At 40.9% G+C, this 27,788-nt stretch overlaps 1 protein-coding gene across 3 annotated transcripts; it reads right to left on the bottom strand.

The window, feature by feature from the left end:
• Window positions 1–2,904: 2,904 nt before the first annotated feature.
• On the bottom strand, window positions 2,905–27,514 carry LOC100972383 (proteasome 20S subunit alpha 5). 3 transcript variants are annotated; one of them, XM_034932877.3, is made up of 9 exons: window positions 27,341–27,514; window positions 22,924–22,990; window positions 16,294–16,420; window positions 14,123–14,190; window positions 13,128–13,235; window positions 12,928–12,986; window positions 12,056–12,158; window positions 10,975–11,061; window positions 2,905–3,145 (listed from the first exon to the last, which is right to left on the bottom strand). In XM_034932877.3, exons 1-9 carry the CDS (start codon window positions 27,367–27,369, stop codon window positions 3,068–3,070), a joined length of 726 nt encoding a protein of 241 aa, XP_034788768.1. In that variant the 5' UTR covers window positions 27,370–27,514; the 3' UTR covers window positions 2,905–3,067. The 3 variants fall into 3 exon arrangements, with proteins under 3 accessions (XP_034788768.1, XP_034788771.1, XP_063462597.1); XM_034932880.3 differs by lacking the exon at window positions 22,924–22,990 and having other exon boundaries at window positions 27,341–27,493; XM_063606527.1 differs by lacking the exon at window positions 2,905–3,145 and having other exon boundaries at window positions 3,152–11,061; window positions 27,341–27,499.
• Window positions 27,515–27,788: the final 274 nt, after the last annotated feature.

Below are 27,788 nucleotides of genomic sequence, written 5' to 3'. Positions count from 1 at the left end.
ACTGACTCCATCCCTTCAGAAAGCTAGAAATTGTTCAGTAGAAAAGGTAGCAAATAGAAAGATACAAAATATGCAAGTCATTACACTCAAAGCAAGTAAAGATTACTTTTAATTATAAACTGGCCATAAACCCAAATGAGGATATAGTCATTGTAGAGCAAAATGATACAATGCACCCAACCCGATATTTACATTAAAATATTTCCAGTCACATTAACTTTCAAACAAAAAGACAACGAATTAAAAAATTTTTCCAAGACGTGAGAAGTGAAAAATGTTTTTGAATGCCATCTGAGCAGGATAGTAAAATCACTAGAATAGTTTTTTTAAGTTCTCAGTTACTGGACTGAAAAGATAAAGCTGATGAAAATTGGTGAACAATTTGTTCCTTTCCGTAACTACTATCAGATTAATTTAAAAAAGATTATTTTTAAATCTATGCCAACTATGGGAGTAGATCACAAGACAGTCAGTTCCAGTAGCATGTGATTAGGTGGGGGGAGGAAAGGGGGTTATAAAGGAATATTTCTTTGTTTGGGTGACACAAAGATGAATGGTCTATTGTCTTACTGTCTGAAAAGAAAAAATAACTCAACAGTGCCACCTCCTGGAGAAATTACCAAATACACTTTTAAACGCTATTAAATTTGTTCCAATTATCTGTACCTTCACTTTTTAGTATGTTGCTTTTAGTTATCACAGGCTTACAGTACTTATATATTTCCTTCTTCAAACTGTATCAGCTTCCGGGACATGGTAACTTGCATATGGCACTGAGAAAATGTTTGAGTGAATATATTTATTATTTCACTTTTTAAATTGGAAACCCTAGGAACTATATTTCATTTTTGTCTAATGAGATTGACATTAAATACAAAAGTGGCACTGTCAGTTCTCCTTTGTGAGATACTGGACATAAGATTTCACCTTATTTGCAGGACTAAAGTAAATTTATCTTATTACTAAAAACCATACCTTTCTCCAGGAAACATTCTATAGCAGAAAGATTAACATAAAGAAATTACACATCATGAAACCATTGCTGTTCGTAGTAAGATCACTTCTTTAACCTAAGAAAGCTTGTTTTAATATTCTACAAAAAAATCAAAGTTCTACCTCTTTGAAGAATGCCAATTATAGAAGGTACGAAATTTACTGTTTTACCAGGTAAAACACAAATAAGCTGCCCAGCCAGTGGGAGGGAAAACAACTTAAGCTGAGGCGAACGGACATAGGCTAAGAGCTACTCCTTAGTATTTGGGCATTTTTCCCCCTATGAAATGCATGTGATTCAGAGACACAACTCACCTCTCCCAAAAGCAACATGGGCTTTATCCATTTCTGCATTAACCTAGAGTTAAAAAGGAATATTGTTTATTGTTTGGCTCTCCCCACTAGAAGTTTCACAGGAGCACAGATCATATCTACCATTTGAACAGCTCTCTGCCTGATGGCTAATACATTTCTTGGCATATAGTAGGTAGGTGCTCAATAAATTTGTTACAGGAATAAATGAGATAGGACTTTCAAGGGTATTTTCTATTAGGATTTAATAAAACAAAGTGATCTTTAGAGAAACAAATCTCCCCATCAACATGCTATACTTAATAAGTGTTAAAATCACTAGAAGTCTCTGGAACATTCAGTAACAATATACTCTAATTCTCTGCTTTCCTTATGTGTTATTCTAGGGCAAAATCCCTTTCTTCCAAATGTTTCTTATCATTGCAGTTTCCAAATGTATATAAACATGTTGTTTTTTGTTGAACTACAGTATGGATTTAGTATGAATTCAGCCTACCCAAATAGTCATAATTTATTAACATATAGTACAACTTCCTACACATTAATATACCCAGAGCCCAGGAAATAATTATGGGGTCCCTGTTAGTGAATTAAATCAATTCTGCATCATCCACATATGGATTAGCCATGTTGTGGACAGTGCAAGTACTTTTCAAATCTCCAGATTTCCCTATTACTCAAGAGCTGGTGATCTGAAACAAGAAAATTTGAGCTGTTCAAGTCCCAACAGCTTAATTTTGTGTGTCCATGGGCACACAGCATTAGATTCTTCATCTGTTAAGTAGTGATACTGATACCATCTTCCCATGGTAATTTTTGAGGCTGAGATAGAATGATTCTTTAAACAATCTCCACCAATCATATGATGGCAGCTCTAATGGGGAAAGTTCATCATTCATTCCCAAGTCTAATGTAAACTGCTTCTGAATTTTACAATTCTCTTACTGATATAGAGATTTGTAATTGATTGCCAGTGAGGCCAAGGTCATTAATTTAATTCTTTCTTAGTCCTTCACTTCGTAAACAAGGAAATCTCTTTCCAAATTGTCTATCAAGACCCAAGAACTGGTACAACACTGTTGATGGCTGATTCCAACCCATCAATGTTTTGAGGAGGACCTCAAAACATGTTCTTCTGATAGTCAATTAGTAGCATCTCCTTATAAGAAAAGCAGCAAAAATACACGTTTGCTCCAGAAATTACAGGGCCGAAATGGATTTACAGTGCTGTTAACATCTATTAACCACTGGGAAGAGCTGGACTAGTTCATTTATCAACACCATGGGATTAATGGATATAGTTGATTCTGTTATAGAGCATCACTAAAACAGTTTTAGAACAGACATCTTCATAGAATAGGGATATTAATAACACTGTCCTTTTGGCCCACTAACATTTGCATTTCAAACAAAAGACTGTATTACAATGGCTGGGCACAGTGGCTCTCGCCTATAATCCTAGCACTTCAGGAGGCAGAGGCGGGAAGATCACTTGAACCCAGGAGTTTGAAACCAGCCTGGGCAATATAGTGAGCCCTCATCTCTTAAAAAAAAAAAAAGAAAAAAAAGACTATTAGAAGAGAACAGTCTATTAACAAATATTTTAAAATTTTCTTTATTTCAGAACTGCCTTTATGTACAGACATCATTAAAAAAATGCACATACAATGGAGATTTTCCAAGGAACAGGAGCTGGAAATAAAATTTAAGGACATTATTAGAACTGAAATTGTCCCAGAGAAGTTCTGAGGATCAGGATTCCTTAAATGTCCTTGATAACCTCTTCAAGTTCTTCCTTTGTGAACATGTGGAAGTTCTGGCCAGGCTGCACTGTGGCTAGCTGGAAAGAAAACAGAAGGGTTAATAAGCTGGGCTGAGTTACCCTGCTGATGGCCCTACCATGGTCAGGAGAAGCTGTGTTGGTGATGCAGCTATTCATTAGGAACTAAGGGATCTGCTGTCCCAAGGATATCCTTTCCAGGCAGCAGGTCCCTAAAATAGCTCTCTGGCTCCAAAATAAAAATGCTTATTGACCAAATTTTCTATTTTAAGGTTAACTCACCACATCATACTTAACCAAATGCCTGGCATCATTGTCACTTCTTGAAGTCACTTCAACAGGGATCACAAAAGCAGCAGCAAAGTACATGGAGTCAGTACTTTTTTCTGTTAAAGACTCCTTTAGAAATATATTTGAAGTATATTTAAATACTTAAAAGTTGAGCTTGTGTGTGTGACTTGAGGTTACTTGGCCACTCTGTGCCTCTATTTCTTCATCTGTACAATGAGGACAATAAGAATAGCTAATTCATAGAGTAGTTGTGAGGATTAAATGTTAATATATATAAAGTGCTTACACCATTATTGCCTACAACAAATAATCATTAACTATTGTCAGGTATTTTCTCTAAAATTGTTTATGTGGCAAAACTTAACAAAAAAGTTTTTTTTGTTTGTTTTTGTTTTTGTTTTGAGATGGAGTTTCGCTCTTGTTGTTCAGGCTGGAGTGCAATGGCGTGATCTAGGCTCACCGCAACCTCCGCCTCCCGGGTTCAAGCGATTCTCCTGCCTCAGCCTCTCGAGTAGCTGGGATTACAGACATGCGCCACCACACCCGGCTAATTTTGTATTTTTAGTAGAGATGGCGATTCTCCATGTTGGTCAGGCTGGTCTCGAACTCCCAACCTCAGGTGATCTGCCCACCTCAGCTTCCCAAAGTGCTAGGATTACAGATGTGAGCTACTGCACCTGGCCTGTTACATTTTTTTAAAAGAACTGGCCAAGAAAAGATTTCATTAACACTGGCATAGGAAATCAGTTGTGACTGCTGAAGATATCAGTAATAACTGGAAATCCAGATTATATTTACATTTAAAAGCAACAACAACAATAAAAAACTAGGGTCAGAAGATGGTTAATTTCAAATTTAACTATCATGACTAGGTTTTCCATTCTCTCTGTTGATCATGTCCCACAGTTTTGGGCAATACTGAGCAATAGGTGCCACTTCACATTTGCCTCAAAAGATTTGTGTTTTACATGTCATTTCCTCATAGTGGCTTTTTTCTTCAATTTTTAAAATTAAACACATGGCTGGAAACAGTAGCTCATGCTTGTAACCCCAGCACTTTGGGAGACTGAGGCAGGAGGATCACTTGAGCCCGAGAGTCAAAAACCAGCCTGGACAACACAGGGAGACCCCGTGTCTACCAAAAAAAAACCCCAAAAAACTAGCAGGGGGTGTAGCAAACGCCTGTGTCCCACGTACTCAGGAGGCTGAGGTGGGAGAATTGCTTGACCCTGGGAGGTTGTGGCTGCAGTGAGTTGTGATCATCCCACTGTACTCCAGCCTGGGTGACAGAAAGAGGCTCTGTCTAAAACAATAAATAAATTAATAATAATTTTTAAAAATTAAATATAGTAGGGCATTTTAAAGTAATTTTCAGTACTAATATTTAATGTAACTTGAAAGTTGCTAGAGAGAATCAGCATAATCCAGTTATATGATGTTTAGTATCCTCTGCCTCATGTATAAGTAAAATTCAGAAAGACTGCTGCACGTCTTAAGACATCTGATATCTGGGAACAGACTTAAAAAAAAAGTTCTCCTCTCAAAGCTTGTAGTCTCCTCTAGATTCTCCTAAAAGATATATCTCTAATTACATGAAATGTCAGAAAAGTCCCAAATATATCTGCAAAATATAGGTAAACAATTAGTTTACCATGTAGACCATGAGTTCCATTCCAAGGATATTTAAACATACAAATATTATTACTGCTTCTCTTGGCCAGGCGTGGTAGCCTGTAATTCCTTCAATTCTGGCACTTTGGGAGGCTGGGGCAGGCAGATCACTTGAGGTCAGGAGTTCGAGACCAGCCTGGTGAACATGGCAAAACCCTGTCTCTACTAAAAATACAATAATTAGTCGGGCATGGTGGCGCACGCCTGTAGGCCCAGCTGAGGCACAAGAATCGCTTGAACATGGGATGTGGAGGTTGCAGTGAGCCGAGATCGCACCACTGCACTTAGCCCAGGCAACAAAGTGAGATCCTGTCTCAAATAAATAAATAAATAAATAAAAATGTTACTACTGCTTAAGATATATCTTTACTTGATGATCAATGACATGAGGACAGAGAAATGTAAGAGCAATAATCTAAAGAGTGAGGGCCTAAAGAATTTCACTCATAGGACTCAGGCTAGCCTTCTCAAAACATTACAGGGGCTAAAAAGCAGAAACTGGGAAAACTCTGAGTGGAACAGTCCTACAGAAGAACTGGAACGCAAATCAATACTATTAATAATAGCGTCTGAGCCAAGGACTGCCTTCAGGAAGTTGCTCATCACTAGATAAGTAAAAATAATCCCTTACATTTGCATAATAATAAATGTATTTGCATAATATGAAAGATACTTTTCTATTTATTATCTCACTTTCAAAAAACATCTCTATGAGGCAGGTAGAACAGATATTTTCTTTCAATTTATTTCACCAATAATTAATTACTAAGCACCTGTGTATTAGTTACATGTACTTGTGACTAAGGATCCAAAGATGAAGAAAGTCTTTATTTACTAAGTGCTAGATGCCAAATGTGTTCAATGTCAGGTAAGTGTTGTAATAGAACTAAGAATATGTTTAAGAGTGATCTGGAGGAGCCCAGGAAGGCTTCAGGGAGAAGCAACTTTTGAGTTGTGTATTAAAGCATGGCAAGAATGGGTCAGTCAAAGACAGGAAGGGCAAACAATGTGCAAATGCACAGAACCACAAAAGAACATGACATATTTGCAAAACTGAAAGTAATTCTGTATGGCTAGACCACAGCTTGCACATGGAATATGACGTGAAAAGGAGAGGGAGTAGGGGGTCAGAGCTCATGGGAGACAGTACGTTAAAGTGGTTAAAAGTATAAGACCTAAGACCAGACCTGGATTCAAATCCTGACTCTACCATTTACCTGTTGGCCCTACCGTCTCAAAGCCAGTTTCCTCTTCTGTAAAATAAGATTTTCGGAATAGGAATTTCTATCTCATAGAAGTGTTGTGAAGATTAAGAGAAGTAATTGCATGTAAAATGCTTAGCAACGTCTCTAATAGATTAAACAAATGACTTAAGAAGTAGTGAATTATGCCATGAAAAGAATTTTGGAATTTATCTCACAGACAATAGAAGTCAGAAAAGGTTTTTTTTTTTTTTTTTTTTTTTTTGAGACAGAGTCTCGCTCTGGAGCGCAGTGGCGTGATTCCAGCTCACTGCAACCTCCGCCTCCTGGGTTCAAGCAATTCTCATGCCTCAGCCTCCCAAGTACCTGGGATTACAGGCACATGTCACCGTGCTTAGCTAATTTCTTGTATTTTTATTAGAGACAGGGGTTTCACCATATTGGCCTGGCTGGTCTTGAACTCCTGGCCTCAAGTGATCCACCCATCTTGGCTTACCAAAGTGCTGGGATTACAGGCGTGAGCCACATGTCCAGCCAGAAAATATTTTTTAAGTGGAGAACCATTAAGATTAGATATAGCTTAGAAAATCCACTATAGTAGCACAATGAGGAAAAAATGGACTGAAATGGAGGAGGGCAAGATTAATTAGGAAGCCTCTGAAAATATACAAGGTAGGGGAAAAATGGGAACCTGAACAAAAGGCGGCACTGGAAGTAGGGATGGAGAAGGGACATTGATTTGGGAGTTATTTATAAGGGAGCAAAGAAATGACTGAGTAAAAGGGAAGGGAAGTCAAAGTCTTCCAGGTTTCTCGTGTGAATGACAAGTACACTGGGGGTGTCATCAACCAAGATTAGAAATATGGGAAGATGAAATGGTTTTTAGGAAAGATAATGATTTTAATTTTAGAACTGTCAAATCTGAGGTGAATCCTTCAAAAAAGTCAAATGATAGTTCCAAAGAGTGACCATGAAATCTGACAAATAAGAGTCATCTTAGCAAGGAGCAGTCTCATGGAAATAATAAAAGCTGAAACAAATAGTAGTGATTGAGGAGTAAATGAGAGGTGAAGCAGTGGAGATAATACAGGTTCTGTTTGGAGGAGACTTGGCAATAAAGGTGAAAAAATAGGATGGATGAAAGAGCACTCAGCAATGAAATGTAACAGAATTGATGCAACACGGGTGAATCTCAAAATCATGCCAAGTGAAAGAAGTATAGTCCCTATAGTCACCTATAGTCCCAATTACTCAGGAGGCTGAGGCAGGAGAACTGCCTGAGGCCAGGAGTTTAAGACCAGTCTGGGCAACACAGCAAGACCCCATCTCTAAAAAAATTTAAAAACATTAGCCAGGCATGGTGTGTGCACCTGTAGTCCCAGCTACTCGAGAGGCTGGGGTGGGAGGACTACTTGAGCTCATGAGTTCAAGACCAGTCTAGGCAATATAGCCAGACCTCATCTCTTAAAAAAACAAACAAAAACATTTATATGAAATTCTAGAACACAAAACAAATCTATAGTGACAAAAAGTAGATCAATGTGGGGGAAGAGACTACAAAGGGACATGAGAGAACTTTTTGGGAGGATCAATATAATGACTGGGGTGACAGATACTGGGGGTTGTACATTTGTCAACATCCGCTGAATTGTAAACTTAAAATAGGTACATTTTACTGTATATAAATTATATCTCAAAAAAGTTCATTGAAAGTAAGGACACTCGATAGAAGGAGGTACATATAAAGATTTTCTTAAAAAGAAAGATGTAAGATGTAACTTGGATATATATATATATTTTGAGACAGAGTCTCGCTCTGTCGCCCAGGCTGGAGTGCAGTGGCGCAGCATGATCTTGGCTCACTGCAAGCTCCGCCTCACGGGTTCACGCTTCTCCTGCCTCAGCCTCTGGAGTAGCTGGGACTATAGGCGCCCGCCACCACACCCGGCTAATTTTTTTTGTATTTTTAGTAGAGAAGGGGTTTCACCCTGTTAGCCAGGATGGTCTCAATCTCCTGACCTCGTGATCCGCCAGCCTCGGCCTCCCAAAGTGCTGAGATTACAGGCATGAGCCACCACGCCTGGCCGGATATTTTCCTTTTCTTAGGGGAAGCAGTTCATGTAGGGAGGCTGGAGCTCCAAGGAACAACTAATGGACTAAGAACTTAAAGCAGATGGGCTCTAGAGCAGTGGCTCCCAAATGTCAGTCCTTCTTAGACTGACCTTTCCCAGCAGCCTATGAAAGCTGGTTCTATGGGTGAGACATTCACCAACAATACTCTCCAGTCCTCTCTAACCTTCTGTTCTTAACTAGTCAATCCCCTACCATGGATTAATCCAACCATCCATTTTCTCATGAGTGTGGTCAACAAATATCCTGGTAAGTACTGATTGGTTTAATTACTGATATATAATTACAGCCTTGGTTGGCCTTTAAATTTTATTTATTTATTTTTTGAGACAGAGTTTCGTGCTGTTGCCCAGGGTGGAGTGCAGCTGGAGTGCAATCTCAGCTCACTGCAACCTCTACTGCCCAGGTTCAAGCAATTCTCATGCCTCAGCCTCCCGAATAGCTGAGATTACAGGCACGCACCACCACACCCAGCTAATTTTTTGTATTTTTTTAGTAGAGACGGGGTTTCACTATGTTGGCCAGGCTAGTCTCGAACTTCTGGCCTCACGTGATCTTCCTGCCTTGGCCTCCCAAAGTGCTGGGATTACTGGCCTCAACTACGATTTTAATATGGCCCAGCAATCCTTTTACTCTTCCGTCTTCTCATAACGACTTTTCCAAATATTTCCCATTCTCAATTTTACTGTTGCATTCACCTACCCTCGGCAGATGACCTTACAATCACTAGGAAAAATCTGGGGAAATGTGGGACATCTCTCCAGGTTTACCGCCAAACCCACCTATCTTTACTTGTCATTACTTCCTTTGCTCCTGTCTACTCTTAGCATACTAAAAAAGGACATTCCCAAGCTGGTCCATACCTCTCCAGTCTCATCCCTTACCGTCCCCCACCATCTTATATACATCCCACACCTCAGCGGTCAGACAAAACCTCAAAGTTTCCTTTACCCACAATATTATTTTTACATCTTGAACCCTTTGCACATGTTGTCCCATCTTCCTGGAATACCTTTCTGCTCCCTTTTCCAGACATCACCTCTTCCAAGAAGCTTCCCTAATGCTTTAGTCTAAGTTATACATACTCACAGGAATCTGTTTTTACTGCTATTATAGAAGTATCACCCCAGGTTCTTATTATCTATATGTTCCCTGCACTACACAGTATACTACTTGAATAGGAATTGGATTTTCTGTGTCTGTAACCCTGGGCATCTAGCATAATACCTGCTATATAATGGGTACTCAATATGATGCTGAATGAATTTTACTTTTCAAAACCAACTCCTTCATGTGTACCATGCCTTACCTCTTCTATAACTTTTCCATCACTATCCTAACCTCTCCTTTTATTTCTTTCAGCTTTTTTTTTTTTTGAGACGGAGTCTCGTTCTGTCGCCCAGGCTGGAGTGCAGTGGTGCAATCTCGGCTCACTGTAACCTCCACCTCCCGGGTTCAAGCGATTCTCATGCCTCAGCTTCCCAAGTAGCTGGGATTACAGGCGTCCACCACCATGCCTGGCTAATTTTTGTATTTTTAGTAGAGATGGGGTTTCACCATGTTGGGCAGGCTGTCTTGAACTCCTGCCCTCAAGCGATCCACCTGTCTCAGCCTCCCAAAGTGCTGGGATTACAGGCCACTGCGCCCAACTCTTTCAACATTTTTCTATACACTAGTTTCATCTCCGTTTATATTTTCAAGACTTTTCCACATCCTTAAAAAGACACAATCCTTTTCTTTAATGCTATCTTCTGCCGACACTAATCAAACTTCTTGAGAAAGCAGCATACTATTGTTTTCTCCACTCATCATCTCCCTTTCATTCTTTTTATTTTATTTTTGAGACAGAGTCTCGCTCTATCGCCCAGGTTGGAGCGCAGTATCACAATCTCAGCTCACTGCAACTTCCGAATCCTGGGTTCAATCAATTCTCATGCCTCAGCCTCCCGAGTAGCTGGAACTACAGGTGCGTGCCGCCACACCTGGCTAGTATTTGTATTTTTGGTAGAGTCGGGGTTTTGCCATGCTGGCCAGACTGATCTCGAACTCCTGGCCTCAAGTGATCTGCCTGCCTTGGCCTCCCAAAGTGCTGGGATTACAGGCGTGAGCCACCTCGCCAGGCCTCATTCTTTAACTCACTGAATTCTGGCTTCTGCCAGCACCACTTTACTAAAGCTGCTTATTATTCAAAGGCTGTTAATAATTTCTTAGGAACTAAATATACAAAAATGTCATTTCCATGATCTATGTAGTCTTCAGCAATGCCAGCTATGATATCTGAATAAAAAACAATAAAACAGCCAGGTGCAGTGGCTCTCACCTATAGTCCCAGGTACTCAGTAGGCTGAGGCAGGAGAATTGCCTGAGGCCAGGAGTTTAAGACCAGTCTGGGCAACACAGCAAGACCCCATCTCTAAAAAAATTAAAAAACCTTAACCAGGCATGGTGTGTGCACCTGTAGTCCCAGCTACTCGAGAGGCTGGGGTGGGAGGACTACTTGAACTCATGAGTTCAAGACCAGTCTAGGCAATATAGCCAGACCTCATCTCTTAAAAAAAAAAAACGAAAAAAATCCAACAATAAAACAGAAAGTACCTCAATGTTTGTTGCATTCAGCTTCTCCTCCATTACTTGTTTGAGGATGATGAGTGAAGACTTGATGGCTTCTTTCAAAGTCATAGACTTGAAACAAAGAAGGCAAGAAGATGCCTATTAATTATACACAATCCGTCCTTCCTTCAAAGATTTTCCCTTTATCTCACTGAAAAAAGTATTTAGCAAGTATGTCAAACATCTTACTTAGTATGGTGCATTACAAGTATCTCCAGAACTCAAGTAAATGGCAAATAAGTAGAATACATTTTTTCAGGAAAAAAAACCCCCAAACCTTATTGTGAGCCACAATAAAGTCACCAACCAAAGTAATCTTTGAAGAAGGGGAAAGGGATAGAAGTCTTGTGTACATTTGAATTCCTCTTTTAATTTAGAAGATAATATTATTGGTAATATCCAATGAACAATAATGCCCAAATGATCTAAGAGGTAGCCCAATGGTTTAGAAAATTCAAATTTACCCTGTTTTGTACCTAATTTCCTCCACATGTAAAAGCAATACCATTAGGAGCTAATGTGAGCAGGCATCCCTGTATGAACCACCTGAATAAGTAGAGCAGCCTTCAATCACACCAATGAGTTACCCAAAACCAAATCTTCCCATCTCACAAAGAAAATACCAAATGCCCACTTGCTTCAAGAGCCAATCGTAAAGTGCTAAGTAAAGCTGTGAAGATAGAGGATAAACATATTGTGGTACATCCATACCATGGTATATTACTCAGCCATCAAACGGAAATACTGGAACAACATGAATGGATCTCAAAAACAGTGTGTTAAACAAAACAGATACAAACTGACTAACTGTTTAATTCCATTTATAACAAAGCACAACAGACAAAACTAATGGACAGTGGTAAACATGGTGGTAAACATGGTTGCAGGGGGGGAAAGAGATTGACTGGAATGTGGATGAGCATTTTTCTGGTGGTGATGAAAGTGTTATTTATCTTGTTTTGCAATTGTCAAAACAGAACTGAACTCTTAAGGTTTGCACATTTTATTATATGTAAATTATACCATGATTAAAAAAATAGTAAGAGTTGTGAGAATACTTAATTACCTTGTGGTAAACTTCTTGCAAGGAGCTCTGGGCACCCTCTGAAGCAGAGCCAATTGCTCGAGCATCACACTGTACAAAGGTCCCAGATGGGTCCATATGAAACCTGCAAAACCCCCAAAATGAGGACTAAAACGCTCAGGAGTGGTGGCACTTTATGTAACAAACGTCTCACTAAAACAAAGTATAAATGCTTGGCCCTGCAGCCAGGAAACACCACTGAAATATTGAGGCACAGATCTAAAAGATGTTCTATGTCTGGAGAAACCAGACATTTTAAAAACTGTTTAAGAAAATTAGTACCTTCCTTAGGGATTTAGAAGTATAGTATGTATAAATAAGGTACTTGTTTATGCCTATCTTAGAAATATTTGAGGATGAGGATCAGATCAACATTCCAGAGCAAAGCTCTAAAACATACCCTGACTACAGTAACAAGTTACTTCTAATTCCTTCCAGAATTAGCACTGGTTCCAATAGGGGAATTCTTCATGGAATCCCCAAATTTGTGCAAACGGTATAGAATCACTAAACTTTAGTATTAGAAGCCATATATATATGTATATACATACACACACACACACACACTCTACAATAGCCCTTTTTACAATAATCTTTTTTTAATGTATTTTTTGAAGAGATGGGGTCTGGCTCTGTTATCCAGGCTGGAGTGCAGTGGCATGATCATAGCTCACTACAGCCTGCATAACAACTCCCAGGCTCAAGAGATCCTCCTGCCTCAGCCTTCAAGTAGCTGGGACTACAGGTGTGTGCTAATACCTGGCTAATAGTCTACAATAATCTTCTCAGTCTCCACCCCAAATTAAAATAATTCCCCGCAAAAGCATGGGGGAAAATTACAAAATGGTACTTACAGCTGGGGTCCTTTCTCATCAACTCCTCCAAATAATAATGCTACTCCAAAGGGACGAGACTAGAACCAAAAAATAAGAGATATTAAGATAAATGGCTATAAAGTAAGGAGGTGAGAGGGGCTGGGAATGTTATGTTCACAGGACAAATGTCCTAAGTCCCATAGAACAATAAGAAAACTCGACAGAAGTATCACACTCACCATGGCACCTGGATCTGCATCTTCTTCTCCAAACTGCAAAGCCAGATTGGACACAGCTTGGGTCACACTCTCCACTGTCATTGTCTCATTGTAGGTGAACCAGTGGTTCTAGAAGAAGAGCAAAGCATGGTACAACCTTCTAATAAGGACATTAAAGCAGCCCACCATCTCACTACGCACATCCCTTTAAACTGGGATTGAAAACTGAAGGCTCAAATGTGGTTTTCTTAATTAACATTAACCCTGAGTACTTGGGAGTACATGAGAGGAAGAGAAATAGCTCTGGAAATAAACATATCACAAGGACTCTAAGCAACGACGGACAAGAGAATTACTGCCTTGAAAAAGAGGGTTATGCCTCAAAGCACCAAGTTTACTCTTTCAAAAACTAAAAGTGCCTCTTTCCCTCAAAGACTCTAGCTTATTCTGTTGATGTTTAAATGACTTATTCTTACATAAGTACAGACAGCAAACTTGCAAATAAGTACAAAAAATTTTACCATGTGATGTATTTTTCTTACTAGCCTATCTTCAAGCAGCAGCTACAAAGTTTAAAAAAAAAAAAAAAACAGTATCCCTGACCAGTATTTGTCAGTTGGTACAAGTTATTACTCACCAAAGGAGGGCTGTTATTTACAAGCCTGGCAGCAAAGGCAGCTGAGGGGAGAATATCCTTTAACTACGTCCACCTCCTGCCATGATGCTCCCACACAAAGTCAATTAGGAAACAATGCATGCTTTATATATAGGCAAAGCCAAAAAAAAAAAAGGAAGACACTGTCAGCACTACTGACCAGAGCCTCTTTAAAACTGCAATGATTGGACAGCCAAACTCCAAGCCCCAGGAAGTTCTAACTGGGAATTCTACCCAAAATTACTCCCAAGAACCACATCTAATATTGACACAGGTACCTGCAGTATAGCCCAGGCAGCTAGATAATCACTAAACAAGGAACTCAAGCATCCTGGTAAAAAGGAGATAATGCCAATTTTACCTGTGTCTCCACTCTGGCTTTATCAATTAAAGTCTTAGCATCAGCAATTAGCCCACTCATGGCACAACCTGCAATGTAAAAGCGACAGTGACCCAGTGGCCAAATCCTTGTAAAACTCTTTCATCCACTCAGGAAATCCTGAAATTCTGGATTGGAACCACGGCAGCCATTCAGCTATCCCATGGCATTTTATACCCAAAAGATTAGATAGGAAATGATCTGCACTGAACCCAAGTATTAATGATATTAGAAACAAAAAACCATCCACAATGACACAGAAGTCCAGACGATAAAAATAAGCCCAGAGAAAAGCAGCTAACCAAACATGAATTTCCACATATTACATCCCTAAGCATCCCTTTAGCACTCTTTGTAGACTATGATACATTTTCAAACGAAGCAAATACTAATGCCCCAACCTGGGAAACAAGGAAAAGAAAATCACCTCACTATGGACTACAGTGGAGGACTCTCGAATAAATCAAAAGCCTTTTGCCTCTCTGTCCCAAACACAAAGCAACTAGTTATATCAGAGAGAGTTTGCCTGATGGCCCAAGCTGTCACGATTATGGCTATAACTGTTATTTTGCATGCCACGGCTCAAATCTAAATCTCCAGCCTAAGTTTCTCTCCCAAGTTTCAGACATATAAAGCCAAATAACTTCCTTAATATATCTACTTGGACATATCACACACTCATTTCCCTTCCAGACCCCGTCTTCTTCCTTGGCCCTCACAATCAATCAGATCACAAGTTCTGTCAATTTCTATCTTCCTCTCCATTCTCTGGCTACTGTGTTGGTTAAAACCTTCACCATCTCTTTGTTTGGACTATTACAAATTTTTCAACTGGCCTCCGTGCCTCCAGTTTCAGCCCTCTTTAGTCTATCTTTAATATCATTATCAGAATGGCCTTTCTAAAATTATAATGGGATCCTATTACCTCATTGCTTAAAACCTTTCCCATCCTTGCAAAAGGATTACATTGAAGCCCTTCAGTGTGGTAAAAAAGGAATTCCGCTCTCTGACCGGCTCATCTGCTGCTGCAGTTCATGGCCCAGGCCTACAAAACTGCTTGTGCCATGGTATTTTATATTTTACACCACGATGGCTTCAGTCATTTCTATTCCCCCTGACTAGAATGCTCTCCCTTGCTATACCCAGACACTTGTTTGCCTTGTGTACACTTCCTTATCTTTCAGAATTAAACTCAGCTCAAAATCACTTTCATGGAATCCTTTTCTGAAAGCCCCACTACCGCTGACTCCAGGCAAAACTAATTATTTCTTCCCTTGTACTCCTACTAAGAACACACTAGTCTTTCTTAATACTTTTGTCACTTAATTGCATTGACTTACTTACATGTCCACCACCACAATTAGACTGTATGCTCCTGTAAAACAAGGACTATGTCTTATTCCTTTCTATATCCTGGTATCTAGCATAAGGTCTGGCACATTGTAGGCTCTCAATTTGTTGAACATAGTGACACTGAGCTACCTTCAAAAGACAAGTGACTTGAGTTAAAGAAGACACAATGTTCCAATCTTAAAAGATAAAATTTCAGTTTCTATATCTATGAAAGAGATAATATCAAGCTCCCAGAGTCACCATGGCATTTGGTTCTGATGCCTTCAAGCAATTAATTATTTTGCCAATGCTCCATTAATTAGATGACTAGACAGGTTAAGAAAATTTGGATAGCCAAATAAAATGCCATTCTATAAATAAGTAGAATTACTCACCCTGTAATACTATTATACAATGATGTCAGAAGCCAAGGCAGGGGAATTAAAGACCAAAAAAGTGGGTAGAGGCAACAAGGAATACAAAGATAATCTGAAAACAAAGGAGGAAGACTGATCTAGGCAAGTCTATATTATTCTTATAACTTGTAGTCACTTCAAAGATCTCAACCTTTGCATATTTCAACAACCATCACATTTACCAAGTCTAAATTTGAGGGGAAAGGAACTTCTGGGAGTAGGTTAAACATAAATGAGTCCTGCAACAGCCTCCTACTCCTACATTTACGCATTCTGGCCTACTGCCTGGAAAATAATAGCTAACAAGGGGATAACGTGTTCATTTCATAAACCTTCCTTGGAACATCATAGAGGACTAATTAACCCAGACCAGATCCTGCAGAGCAGCTTTCCTCCACTCCTTACCTATGTGAGCATCAATCTCTACAATTTTCTCAATGCTGCTGGGCTCCATCAGTGGGGAAGTAATTCTCTTCTCCACAGCTAGGCACACACCCTCTGATGTCTGGATCCCAATGGCTGTAGAACCAAGCTAAAGAGAAACATGTTATGATTACCATATATAGGTCAAATAACTGTCTCACATACTCACCAGATAGCTCTCTGTAAATCTTCACATGATAGAAACTTCAACTGGCCACATCTTATAGGCAGAGAGAAGGAGCACCCTAACATACTGTAAGTAATTAATATACTATTCCTGTCAATAGCAAGAACACTGATTTACAGAATTTTGTGATTCTAAAAAGTTCTTTTTTCTCCCTTAAATTTTTAAAAAATTTTTAATGTTTTCTTTATAATTTACCCATGTAATTCCCAGAACCCCAAAAGAGTAAGTTCAACAAAGTCTTTCAAACACTGGAAAAATCCACTCTCTAATGCCAATATTTGGAGGACGGAGGATTCAAAAGTTCTAAACATAGTGGGCAAGAAAGTAATAAAACTCTTAATGTCTTCTCTGGACCTGGCCTCTTTTCACCTCTGCCATCTACCTTGGTCTGTCCCAAGAGGTGATGATATTCCCCAACCTACCTGACCTCCAAAAAAGTAATAAAGGAAGGTAGGGAGGGACGAAAAGAACCACCACCATCATCACCACCAACAACGTAAAACTATTAATTATTTAAGGTCGCTAGAAGTCCACAATATACCTGGAATTCATCTCTATCTCTACGTAACTCCCAGTCATCTACTCCTCTATGCCCATTTCCTGCAAAATGAGGATGACAATAATAATAAGAAGGGTAAACACATTATATATTATAAAATGCTTAAAATGGTGCCTGCCAAATATGAACAAATGTTATTCATATTCCATGCCTAGATACTTCAATAGCCTCTCTCATCTTTAATCTCTCTCAATGTATCTCTAATGTTATAACCTGACTGATCTAATAAAATGCTATTATCATTATATTTCTTCTCTCAAGAATTAACATCACCCTATACTGCCTATAATATATCCAAATAAACTTCCAGAGCCTTCATATCCTGATGCCACTTTTCCCTTCCAACTTCACTACTCGTTATTCTCCAACAAAATCCCTCAGGTATAGCCCAGCCCACTGGCTCAAGCCACATTATCTCCTACCCTTGCACCCCTCTGCTCATGCTGTCTCCCCTGGAATACATTCTTCCTTCCCCCAATCCAAATTCCACTCATCAAAGCCTTCCATGACTATGCTTTCTGCTTTGAATTCCATTATATTTAGTTATTTCTACAAAGTAATCACTGCCAAGTGTGAGCATTGCAAAGAGTTCCAAAGAATCCCATGAATCTTTATGTATAACTTGCTTAACATGTCTGCACACTCAATGATCATTTCACACACATATATATTATTTTTCAAATGTGTTGAGTTGTGACTTTATTTAGAAGTGTTATTAAATGTACACCAGCTTTTTGTCATGTATTTTCTTAATCAGTGGATACCTGCATAACTACAGGAGATGAACTGTCAAAAAATTTTATGTAAAAAAATGAGTACTCAGGTTGGGCATGGTGGCTCATGCCTGTAATCCCAGCACTTTGGGAGGCTGAGGTGGGCAGATTGCATGAGTCCAGGAGTTCAAGACCAGCCTGGGCAACATGGTGAAACCCTGTTTCTATAAAAAATACAATAATTAGCCAGGCTTGGTGGCGTATGCCTGTACTCCCAGCTACGCGGAAGGCTGAAACGGTAGGACTGCTTGAGCCCGGGAGGCAGAGGTTGTAGTGAGCCAAGATCACGCCATTGCATTCCAGCCTGGACAACAGAGTGAGACCCCATCTCAAAAAATAAATAAATAAAAATGAATGCTCATGTTTCGAGTTAAAGGTGCAGACTAAAGACATAACATTAGTTCCACGCCTTCCTTAAGTCTATTGATGTAAGATTAAAGGACTTCTAAAAAGGCATAAATCCACTATAACAGAGAGTGGGAGAAGACACAGCAACAAAACTTTGAAGCTAAAAAGAAGATAGGTTAGTGATACCTGGGTAATCCAAATCCTAAACCAGCAGTAAAGAAAGTAAAGAAACAACCTGATTTTTATCACAGGACCTCAAAAAAGGAAATGGTGGCAACAAGGACCTCTGGAAATGGAAATGAACAAGGAGCTAAAAATTGCAAGATGGTTCAATGTTTAAGAAACAGATTCCCAGATCCCCTCCCCTATGCTGTAAAGCTAGATGACTGCACCTCCCCCACTCCCGTGGAAGACTCCAGGCTTATTCTCTGGAGACTGTAAAATAGAGCGTCTTTGGATTGGGAACACCAAGCACAGTCTAAGGCAGGAATAATGTACTGAAAACGGGATAAATATGTAAAAATTTACAAACCAAATGTTAAGAACCTCAGCCTTCTTTCCCTACTCAGCTCTCAGAAGCCAGCAGCCAGAAATACCCTCCCGGAATGAAATGAGAAGAGGCAGTTTTCTCCTGAGCAATGTTTTTCAAACTTTTTGACCAAAAGCCACAGTAAGGAATACATTTGATTTCATAACTAAAACCCACAAATAAATATAAATACATAACAGAAACAAAATTTCAGGAAAAAAACCACTCATCACTACTATGGGCAAGGCATTTTGATATCTACTGCTCTGTGTCACTTAAAAAAGAAATGTGGGCCAGGAGTGGTGGCTCATGCCTATAATCACAACACTTTGGGAGGCTGAGGCAGGAAGATCACTTGAGCCCAGGAGTTTGAGACCAGCCTGGGCAACATGGCAAAACTTTACCTCCACAAAAAATAAAAAAAATTAACTGGGTGTGGTGGCATGTGCCTGTAGCTGGGGGCTGAGGTGGGAGGATCACTTGAGCCTGGGAGGTGGAGGCTGCAGTGAGCTGTGATCGTACCACTGCACTCCAGTCTAGGTGACAGAGTGACATTCTGTCTCAAAAGAAATGCTCCTCATGACCACTAAATTTATTTTATTATCTCCTAATAGGTCTAGACCTGCAGTTTGAAAAACATAGCTCTAAACAATCTGACCAGTTCAAAAGGAAAAAAAAAAAAATTTTAGACAGGGTCTCACTCTGTTGCCCAGGATGGAGTGCAGTGGCACAATCACGTCTCATGGAGCCCCAACCTCCCAGGCTCACGAGATCTTCCCACCTAAGCCTGCAAAATAGCTAAGACTACAGGTGTACACTACTACACTCAACTAATTTTTTAAATTTTTTGTGAAGACAAAGTCTCATTATGTTGCTCAGGCTGGTCTTGAACTTCTAGACTCAAGCAGTCCTCCTGCCTCAGCGTCCCAAAGTGCTAGGATTACAGGTGTGAGCCTTGCCCAGCCTAATTTTTTAAATTTTTTCTAGACACGGGCTATGTTGCCCAGGCTAGTCTTGAACTCCTAGGCTCAAGTGATTCTCCTCCCTCAGCCTCCCAAAGTGCTGAGATTATAGGGATGAGCAACAATGTCCACAAGGAAAAAAATTTTCAAGAAAAATTAGAAAATTGTTGAAGAAAAACAAGATATTTCATCCATAAAACAAGAACGGGATGCTAATAAGAAGAAAAGAAACAAAAGAAGTTGAAAATTAAAAATTATTTCTGGCCAAACACGGTGGCTCATGCCTATAATCCCAGCAATTTGGGAGGGTGAGGCGGGCAGATCACCTGAGGTCGGGAGCTCAAGACTAGCCTGACCAACATGGACAAACCCCGTCTCTACTAAAAATGCAAAATTAGCCAGCGTGGTGGCGCATGCCTGTAATCCCAGCTACTCAGGAGGCTGAGGCAGGAGAATCGCTTGAACACGGGAGGCGGAGGTTGCAGTGAGCCGAGATCACGCCATTGCACTCCAGCCTGGGCAACAAGAGCAAAACTCCACCTCAAAATAAATAAATAAATAAATAGTTTCTACAATACTACTGGAAAATGGGTTCTACCAAATTGAGCAAATAAATCAAAAAAGATGACATGGGGCCTAACACAAGAGGGAGTTAAAGGGAATGCCTAGAATGATCTCACAGAAAATGAAGTCCACAGGTACGCAGGAGGCCCAGAGAACAACCAGTCCAGATTGGAGCAGATTAGAAGGCTCCAAGATTTCATTAAGAATCCTTAATAGGGCACTGTGGCTCATACCTGTAATTCCAACACTTTGGGAGGCCTAGGTGGGCGGATCACTTGAGCTCAGGAGCTCGAGACCAGCCTGTGCAACATAGCGAAACCCCGTCTCTACAAAAAATACAAAAACTTAGGCCGGGCGCGGTGGCTCACATCTGTAATCCCAGCACTCTGGGAGGCAGAGGCAGGTGGATCACAAGGTCAGGAGTTCGAGACCAGCCTGACCGATATGGTGAAACACCATCCCTACTAAAAATACAAAAATTAGGTGTGGTGGCACACGCCTGTAATCCCAGCTATTCAGGAGGCTGAGGCAGGAGAATTGCTTGAACCTGGGAGGCAGAGGTTGCAGTGGGCTGAGATAGCACCACTGCACTCCAGCCTGGGTGAGAGAGTGAGACTCCGTCTCAAAAAACAAACAAACAAACAAACAAACAAAACAAGCCGCGCATGGTTGTGCATAGCTGTAGTCCCGGCTACTTTGGGGGCTGAGGCGGGAGGATCACTTGAGCCTGGTAGGTTGAGGCTGCAGTGACCTGAGATGCGCCACTGCATTCTAGCCTGGGTGACAGAGCAAGACTCTGTCTCAAAAAAAAAAAAAAAAAAAAAAAGGAATCCTTAATAGGACACTTAATTTGCCTGAATGTTTTGAGAGGATACATGTAACCTGGAGAGACTTTGGAATGCATTATTGATCATCCTAAATTAAGCAAATATTTTTAAGAAGAGAATTATTAACTCCAAGAAAAACAATGTTGTGCAGAAACAGAAAAATAATTATAAAACGCAAAATGGCTCAGCTGTGAAAAGCATTTACAGTTATACTAATGTAACTATTGACTAATGATCTTACAAAATTATGATATTCATGATATATATGGAGAGGGTCACCCTATCCCCACCTCAGAAGACAATTGTGTGTGGTGGGGAGTAGGGGTGTGGGGTTAGGGCAGAAATCTTCATCTTTCATAATGAAAAGTCCATGGATAATGCCTAATAAAAAAAACCATACATCTGTGTTATAGAGATATGGAGGTACAGTCCTAGAACATTACCAGCTGAAACAATTTAAAGTGTTGCCTCTGAAAAGCTGAACCTAGATGATGCAGGCCTCTAGAATTGCTATTTTTGTTACAAGGTTTATAGAACTACTTTGCCTTCTAACTCTGAAACTACATGTATGTATACCTTAAAAATCAAACAAATATATAATCAGAAACCATTGCCAGAAAACTTAATTTAGCACTTAGTTGTTCTCTAATTGTTTTATGTATAGTATACTGATCTTGAATCCCTAACTGAACAGAGTAGGACAGAATTCATATATACTTTTTATCTAGAAGAGTGATTCTCAATTGGGGGCCCTTTTGTCCCCACCAGACATTTGGCAAAGTCTGGAGACATTTTTGGTGGTCACAACTGAAAGAGTGCTACTGGCAGCTAATGGGTAGTACCCAGGAATTGATAAACATGCTAAAATGTACAAGATGGCCCTCCACAACAAAGAATTATCCAGTCCAGGCCAGGTGTGGTGGCTCACACCTGTAAATCCCAACACTTTGAGAGGCTGAGGCAGGAGGATCACTTGAGCCCAGGAGTTTGAGACCAACTTGGGCAACATAGCAAGACCACATCTCTACCAAAAAAAAAAAAAAATTAGCCAGGCATGGTGCACACATCTGTACCCTAGCTGCTAGGGAGGTTAAGGTGGGAGGAAAGCTTGAGCCCAGGAGTTAGAAGCTGCAGTGAGCTAAGATGGTGTCACTGTACTCCAGCGTGGGTGACAGAGTGAGACCTTGTCTCTAAAAAAACACTAAAACAAATCTCTTATTTAGTCCCTAAGGTGACTTTACCAACAAGAACACAAAGGTGGGCTGGGCGTGGTGGCTCACGCCTGTAATCCCAGCACTTTGGGTGGCTGAGATGGGCGAATCATTTGAGGTCAGGGGTTCGAGACCAGCCTGGTGGTACTGGGAGGCTGAGGCAGGAAAATCACTTGAACCCGAGGGGCGGAGGTTGCAGTAAGCCGAGATCATGCCACTGAACTCCAGCCTGGGCAACTGAGAGAGACTCCATCTCAAAAAAAAAAAAAAGAAAGAAAAATAAAGAATACAAAGGTGGTCAGATACATGATTTGCTAAAGAAAACAAAACAGAAAAAGTAATACAGGTGCTAATTCTGGACTTCTGTACCTCTCTTTATAGCTAAGAGGATCAAAAGCACAAATATGTCCCTCCACCCCCACTGAGAAAAAACTATTTAGATAATTATGAAGCAGTTAACTGCTCAAAAAGTTTTAAAATAGATATTAGGAATAGGATTGAAACTGTTATAAAAATGGTTAACAGTGGTTGCTTAAAGGGATATAAGAACATTTTCTAAAGGAATGGTTAAACCACATTTACTCCAAGTGTTCTGCCAGCAAAATGTTAGGTAGCCATGAAATTTCAGGAACTATGCTACTTGCTACTATACCTTGATAGCCTCAATGGCATATTCCACTTGAAATAATCTTCCTTCGGGAGAAAAAGTATTCACGCCCCTATAATTTAAAAAAATATATTAATTATACTCATAAAAACTAGTCATGTAGACACTGAATTCAAGTTCCTTGACAACTAGCTCAGATAGCTACAGAATACGCACATTGTCATTATTCTCTACTTCGCCCACAACAATCTGTAGCATTTTTTTGTACATTAACAGTTTCTCAAGGCAATGGAACCTATATATAGAATACTTCTGCCTCACTCCCAGAAAGTCTTCCCAAATTGATGAAATGAGAGCAAATGACTTTTCTGCCTCAATCCTGAATCAACTTGGATCCATTCTGAATAGACTTACCAGTTCCTTTGGTAAGTTCATGCCTCAAAACTATCAGCCAATTTCCAAGAAAATGTGCATTTCTCCTTATCCTCTTCCCATAACATGCATATGACGTTAATACTTGGGGTTATCACCCTTCTTTCCATTCTCAATGCCCTCATTACCTTTCACCTAATGTTTGTAATAGTCTCCTAACAGGTGTTGACTCGTGGAGCAAGTAGGAAGAGTTTTTCCCCTAATTCAGACAATCTCTATAAAACACAGTTATTACTTTTTTTTTTTTTTTTTGAGACAGTCTCGCTCTGTCGCTCAGGCGGGCGCGATCTCAGCTCACTGTAACCTCCGCCTCCTGGGTTCAAGCAGTTTTCCTGCCTCAGCCTCCCCAGCAGCTAAGACTATAGGTGCATGCCACCACGCCCAGCTAATTTTTGTATTTTTAGTAGAGATGGGGTTTCACCATATTGGCCAGGCTGGTCTTGAACTCCTGACCTCGTGATCCACCCGCCTCGGCCTCCCAAAATGCTGGGATTACAGGCATGAACCACTGTACCTGGGCCTAATTATTACTTTTTACTAAAAGTTAGTCACAGGTGCATTTCTCTACTTATTTGTATGAATTACTATTGTAGTTCCTAATTCTAACCTAGTTCATTCACTCAATATTTATATAACTTACATGTCAGACTGCTTTCCTCTCTAAACACTTCCCCTTAACACTTAACACTTTCCACCTTTCCTTGCTCAAGTGTGCTGGAAATCACTACAGAGAAGAGGCACCAATCATGGTCTCAGCTATAAAAGCTTTGAGGACACAATGGACACAAAAAATATGTGAACAAATGAATGAGATGGTTGCAATCCGTGGTTTATGGAGTCCAGACTTTACAACAGGTAACATGTCATATAGTAGTGCTTTTGGCCTGGCGTGGTGGCTCACGCCTGTAATCCCAGCACGTTGGGAGGCTGAGGCAGGCGGATCACCTGAGGTCAGGAGTTCGGGACCAGGCTGGCCAACAAGGTGAAACCCCGTCTCTACTAAAAACACATAAATTAGCTGGGCGTGGTGGCAGGTACCTGTAATCCCAGCTACTTGAGAGGCTAAGGCACGAGAATCACTTGAACCCAGGAGGCGGCGGTTGCAGTGAGCCGAGATGGTGCCACTACACTCCAGCCTGGGAGAATGCTAAGCACAAGTTACTTCCAAATCTCTACTACCAGTTTTACCTCTTTCCTAACTAATTTAAATGTTTGCTGAACATTTCCACTTGCATATCCTATTAGCACTTAACACTTAACGTTTTCCAGTTTGAAATATTATCTCTTTAAATCCAGCCACCTTGCAAAATTGACTTCATCTCCTGCCATTCCAATTTCAGTTTTAATTTAAAACATCTCAAATCTACCAGTGTTCCCAACATACGAAGTTCTAAATGATCTGACTCATTCCTCCCCATCTTTTCCCATATCCAACTATATGCTAAGTCATACCAATTCATATCAATTCCTCCTCCACAGTAACACATCACTCTTCCTTCTCAATGCCCTTATTACCTTTCACCTAACTATTGTTAATAGCCTAACACTAACAGGTATTGACTCACTTTCCCCTAATTCAGACAATTAATCTCTGTAAAACACAATTATTATTTAACAGCACACAGTTGCCTACAGAAATAGGACCCAAACTCCTTAGCCTCGTATTAAAAACCATTCAATATCTAGCAGCATCCTGTTTTTCCCATTATCTCCTGCTGTTCCCATACACGTATCATATGTGCCAGTCAGACTGGACTTTTCCCAAAATGTACTGTGCTTTTCCATTGTCCCTCCTTCATTTATCCCATATTCTCCAACCCCAACTATTGATCTCACTGTCTTTATTAAATTCCTACTCTTTCAAGAAACCTAGTTTAAATGTCAGCTCCTTTGTGAAGTTTTCCATGATCGTCTCATATTGAATGCAATCCCTCATCAAAACTTCCATGGTATTGATTTGAATTTCTCTAATGGCATTAATATATTTCTGACTCACACTATAGTTACTTCTGTAAACAATTCTTTTTTTTTTTTTGGAGACAAGGTCAGCGCCACCACACCCGGCTGATATTTTTTAATATTTAGTAGAGATGAGGTCTCACTATGTTGCCCAGGCTGGTCTCCAACTCCTGAGCTCAGGCAATCCTGCCTCCAAATCCTGCCTTCCAAAGTGCTGGAATTACAGGCATGAGCCACTGTACCTGTAAACAATTCTTTAAGAGTCTCAGGCCGAGCGAGGTGGCTCTCGCCTGTAATCCTAGCACTTTGGGAGGCCAAGGCAGGTGGACCACGAGGTCAGGAGTTCAAGACCAGCCTGGCCAAGATTTGGAAACCCTGTCTCTACTAAAAACACAAAAATTAGCCGGGCGCGGTGGCACCGCCTGTAATCCCAGCTACTCAGGACGCTGAGTCAGAGAATTGCTTAAACCCAGGAGGCAGGCCAGGCGCGGTGGCTCACTCCTGTAATCCCAGCACTTTGGGAGGCCAAGGCAGGTGGATCACGAGGTCAAAAGATCGAGACCATCCTGGCCAACATGGTGAAACCCCGTCTCTACTAAAAATACAAAAATTAGCTGGGAGTGGTGGCGCGCACCTGTAGTCCCAGCTACTCGGGAGGCTGAGGCAGGAGAATCGCTTGAACCCAGGAGGCGGAGGTTGCAGTGAGCCGAGATCATGCCACTGCACTGCAGCCTGGCAACAGAGCGAGACTCCGTCTCAAAAACAAACAAAACCCAGGAGGGGGAGGTTGCAGTGAGCCAAGATCACGTCACTGCACTCCAGCCTGGGCCACAGAGTGAGACTGTCTCAAAAGAGTCTCCTATATGCGAGCAAGGAGCTTGATTTTGTCCATTGCTGTAGCACCAGCACCTAGAACAGTGCCTTGTTCACAGCAAGCACTCAAGCACATTAACTAAGAGAATAAAAAGGGATGTATTTTAGGCCGTCTTGGGAAGACAGAAAAATAAGTAACAAAGCAGTCAATACATATGTTAAGTAAATGGCCACAAAATTTAATAAATGCTTTCTGATAAGCATAACAATTTCTATCATACACACCCTAACTCAAAATTATGTCACCCGAAGATGATTCTCTTCAATGTTCTGGAAGTTAAATATCGACCAACAAAGTCACTTTAGGACAGTGGGGAAATATGTCAAAACTTCACACACATCTTCTATGAGTCAGTAAAAAAGATGAAAAAGTGGTAAGTGCAGGTGGTAAAACTTTGACAGGATCAGCATATACTTGACAGGAAATGCAGCTTCTCATACCACTCAGTACAAAGAAAATGTCTGCCTTCCCTGACTTTAAAAAAGAGTAGCTATGTAAAAACTTAACTGACGAAAACAGAAACTGAAAGTAAAAATGTCTACAGCATATATATGTACAACTTAATATTGTGAGCATTTTCATACCACAAAAGTTTTTTAAAACTTGCTTTAAACCTTTAAAAAGTCAGAAAAATTTTGGTCAATTGGAATCGGCATGATGAGAAATCTCTTGAAAACCATTCTAAATTCCAGTTCCTATAAAATCAGACTCCAGACAATATATCCAGCCAAAGCTACGACTGCCTTCGCGCTTCTGAAGAAACTATACACCGCAGCATGCCCTACTACAAACCAGTTGCTTTTTCTTCCAGGAAGCACGTTTAACTTTTTGTTTGTTTGTTTAAGGCAGTCATACTAGGCACGAAAAGATGAACGGAGCAAAGAGTGACCCTTGGCCTTCTCCGGGTTCAAGGTAGGAGTTCCGGCTCCTCACGCCTTCTTTACCAAGCACCAGCCGGAGCTTCTCGCTTCCGCACCGAGTTAGGACCCAGGGGTGACTCAGCGGTAGGACAAGTGCCGCCGATGTGGTCTAGCTTGGGGAAGGACGGCGGGCGCCTGAGGAGGGCAAAACATCCCCAGGTCCGGCCAGTCTCGGGTTCCTGGGGAGCCCCATGACACGGCAGAACCCAGGCCGCGCGGCCAGGTCCCGGGCCTGCCCACCCATAATTCCCACCCGACGTCCCCCAGCTGCACGGACCTGTCGTACTCAGACCGGGTGAGAAACATGGCGAGGGTAGGTGGAGACAGCGGCTACGCGGGGATTCTGAGGACCAACACGACTCCACCGGCACCCAACTCACCGGCAGCCAACTCACCCACACGGCCGCAGTACTAAGGACCAACTGCGCGTGCGACCGCGACCTCTTTAGCCCGCCCTCCTGTGCCTGCTTCCTATTGGCTGGTAGTAGTTCCCGCCTAGGTGATTGGGCCAACGCGCTTCCTCACGAGGGCTTGGTTGGCCCGGAGGAGGAGGAGGACCAGGGAGGTACTTCCGCCTTAAATCGCGGGTGGTTGCTAGGGACGATCGGCACCCAAGGCGTGTAGTGAGTTCGCCTTGTAGAGAAGATGTGAGCCCGCCCCAAGACTGGCAATTGGAAAGGCTTGCATGCAGAGCTGGGTTGTCTGAACCCTGACATAATAGGTCC

Source organism: Pan paniscus, chromosome 1 (assembly GCF_029289425.2).
Source record: "Pan paniscus chromosome 1, NHGRI_mPanPan1-v2.0_pri, whole genome shotgun sequence".
Classification (NCBI taxonomy): Eukaryota; Metazoa; Chordata; class Mammalia; order Primates; family Hominidae; genus Pan; species Pan paniscus.
The sequence above is the reverse complement of the archived record's forward strand: the minus strand, read 5'-3'. Positions and strand labels throughout refer to the sequence as shown.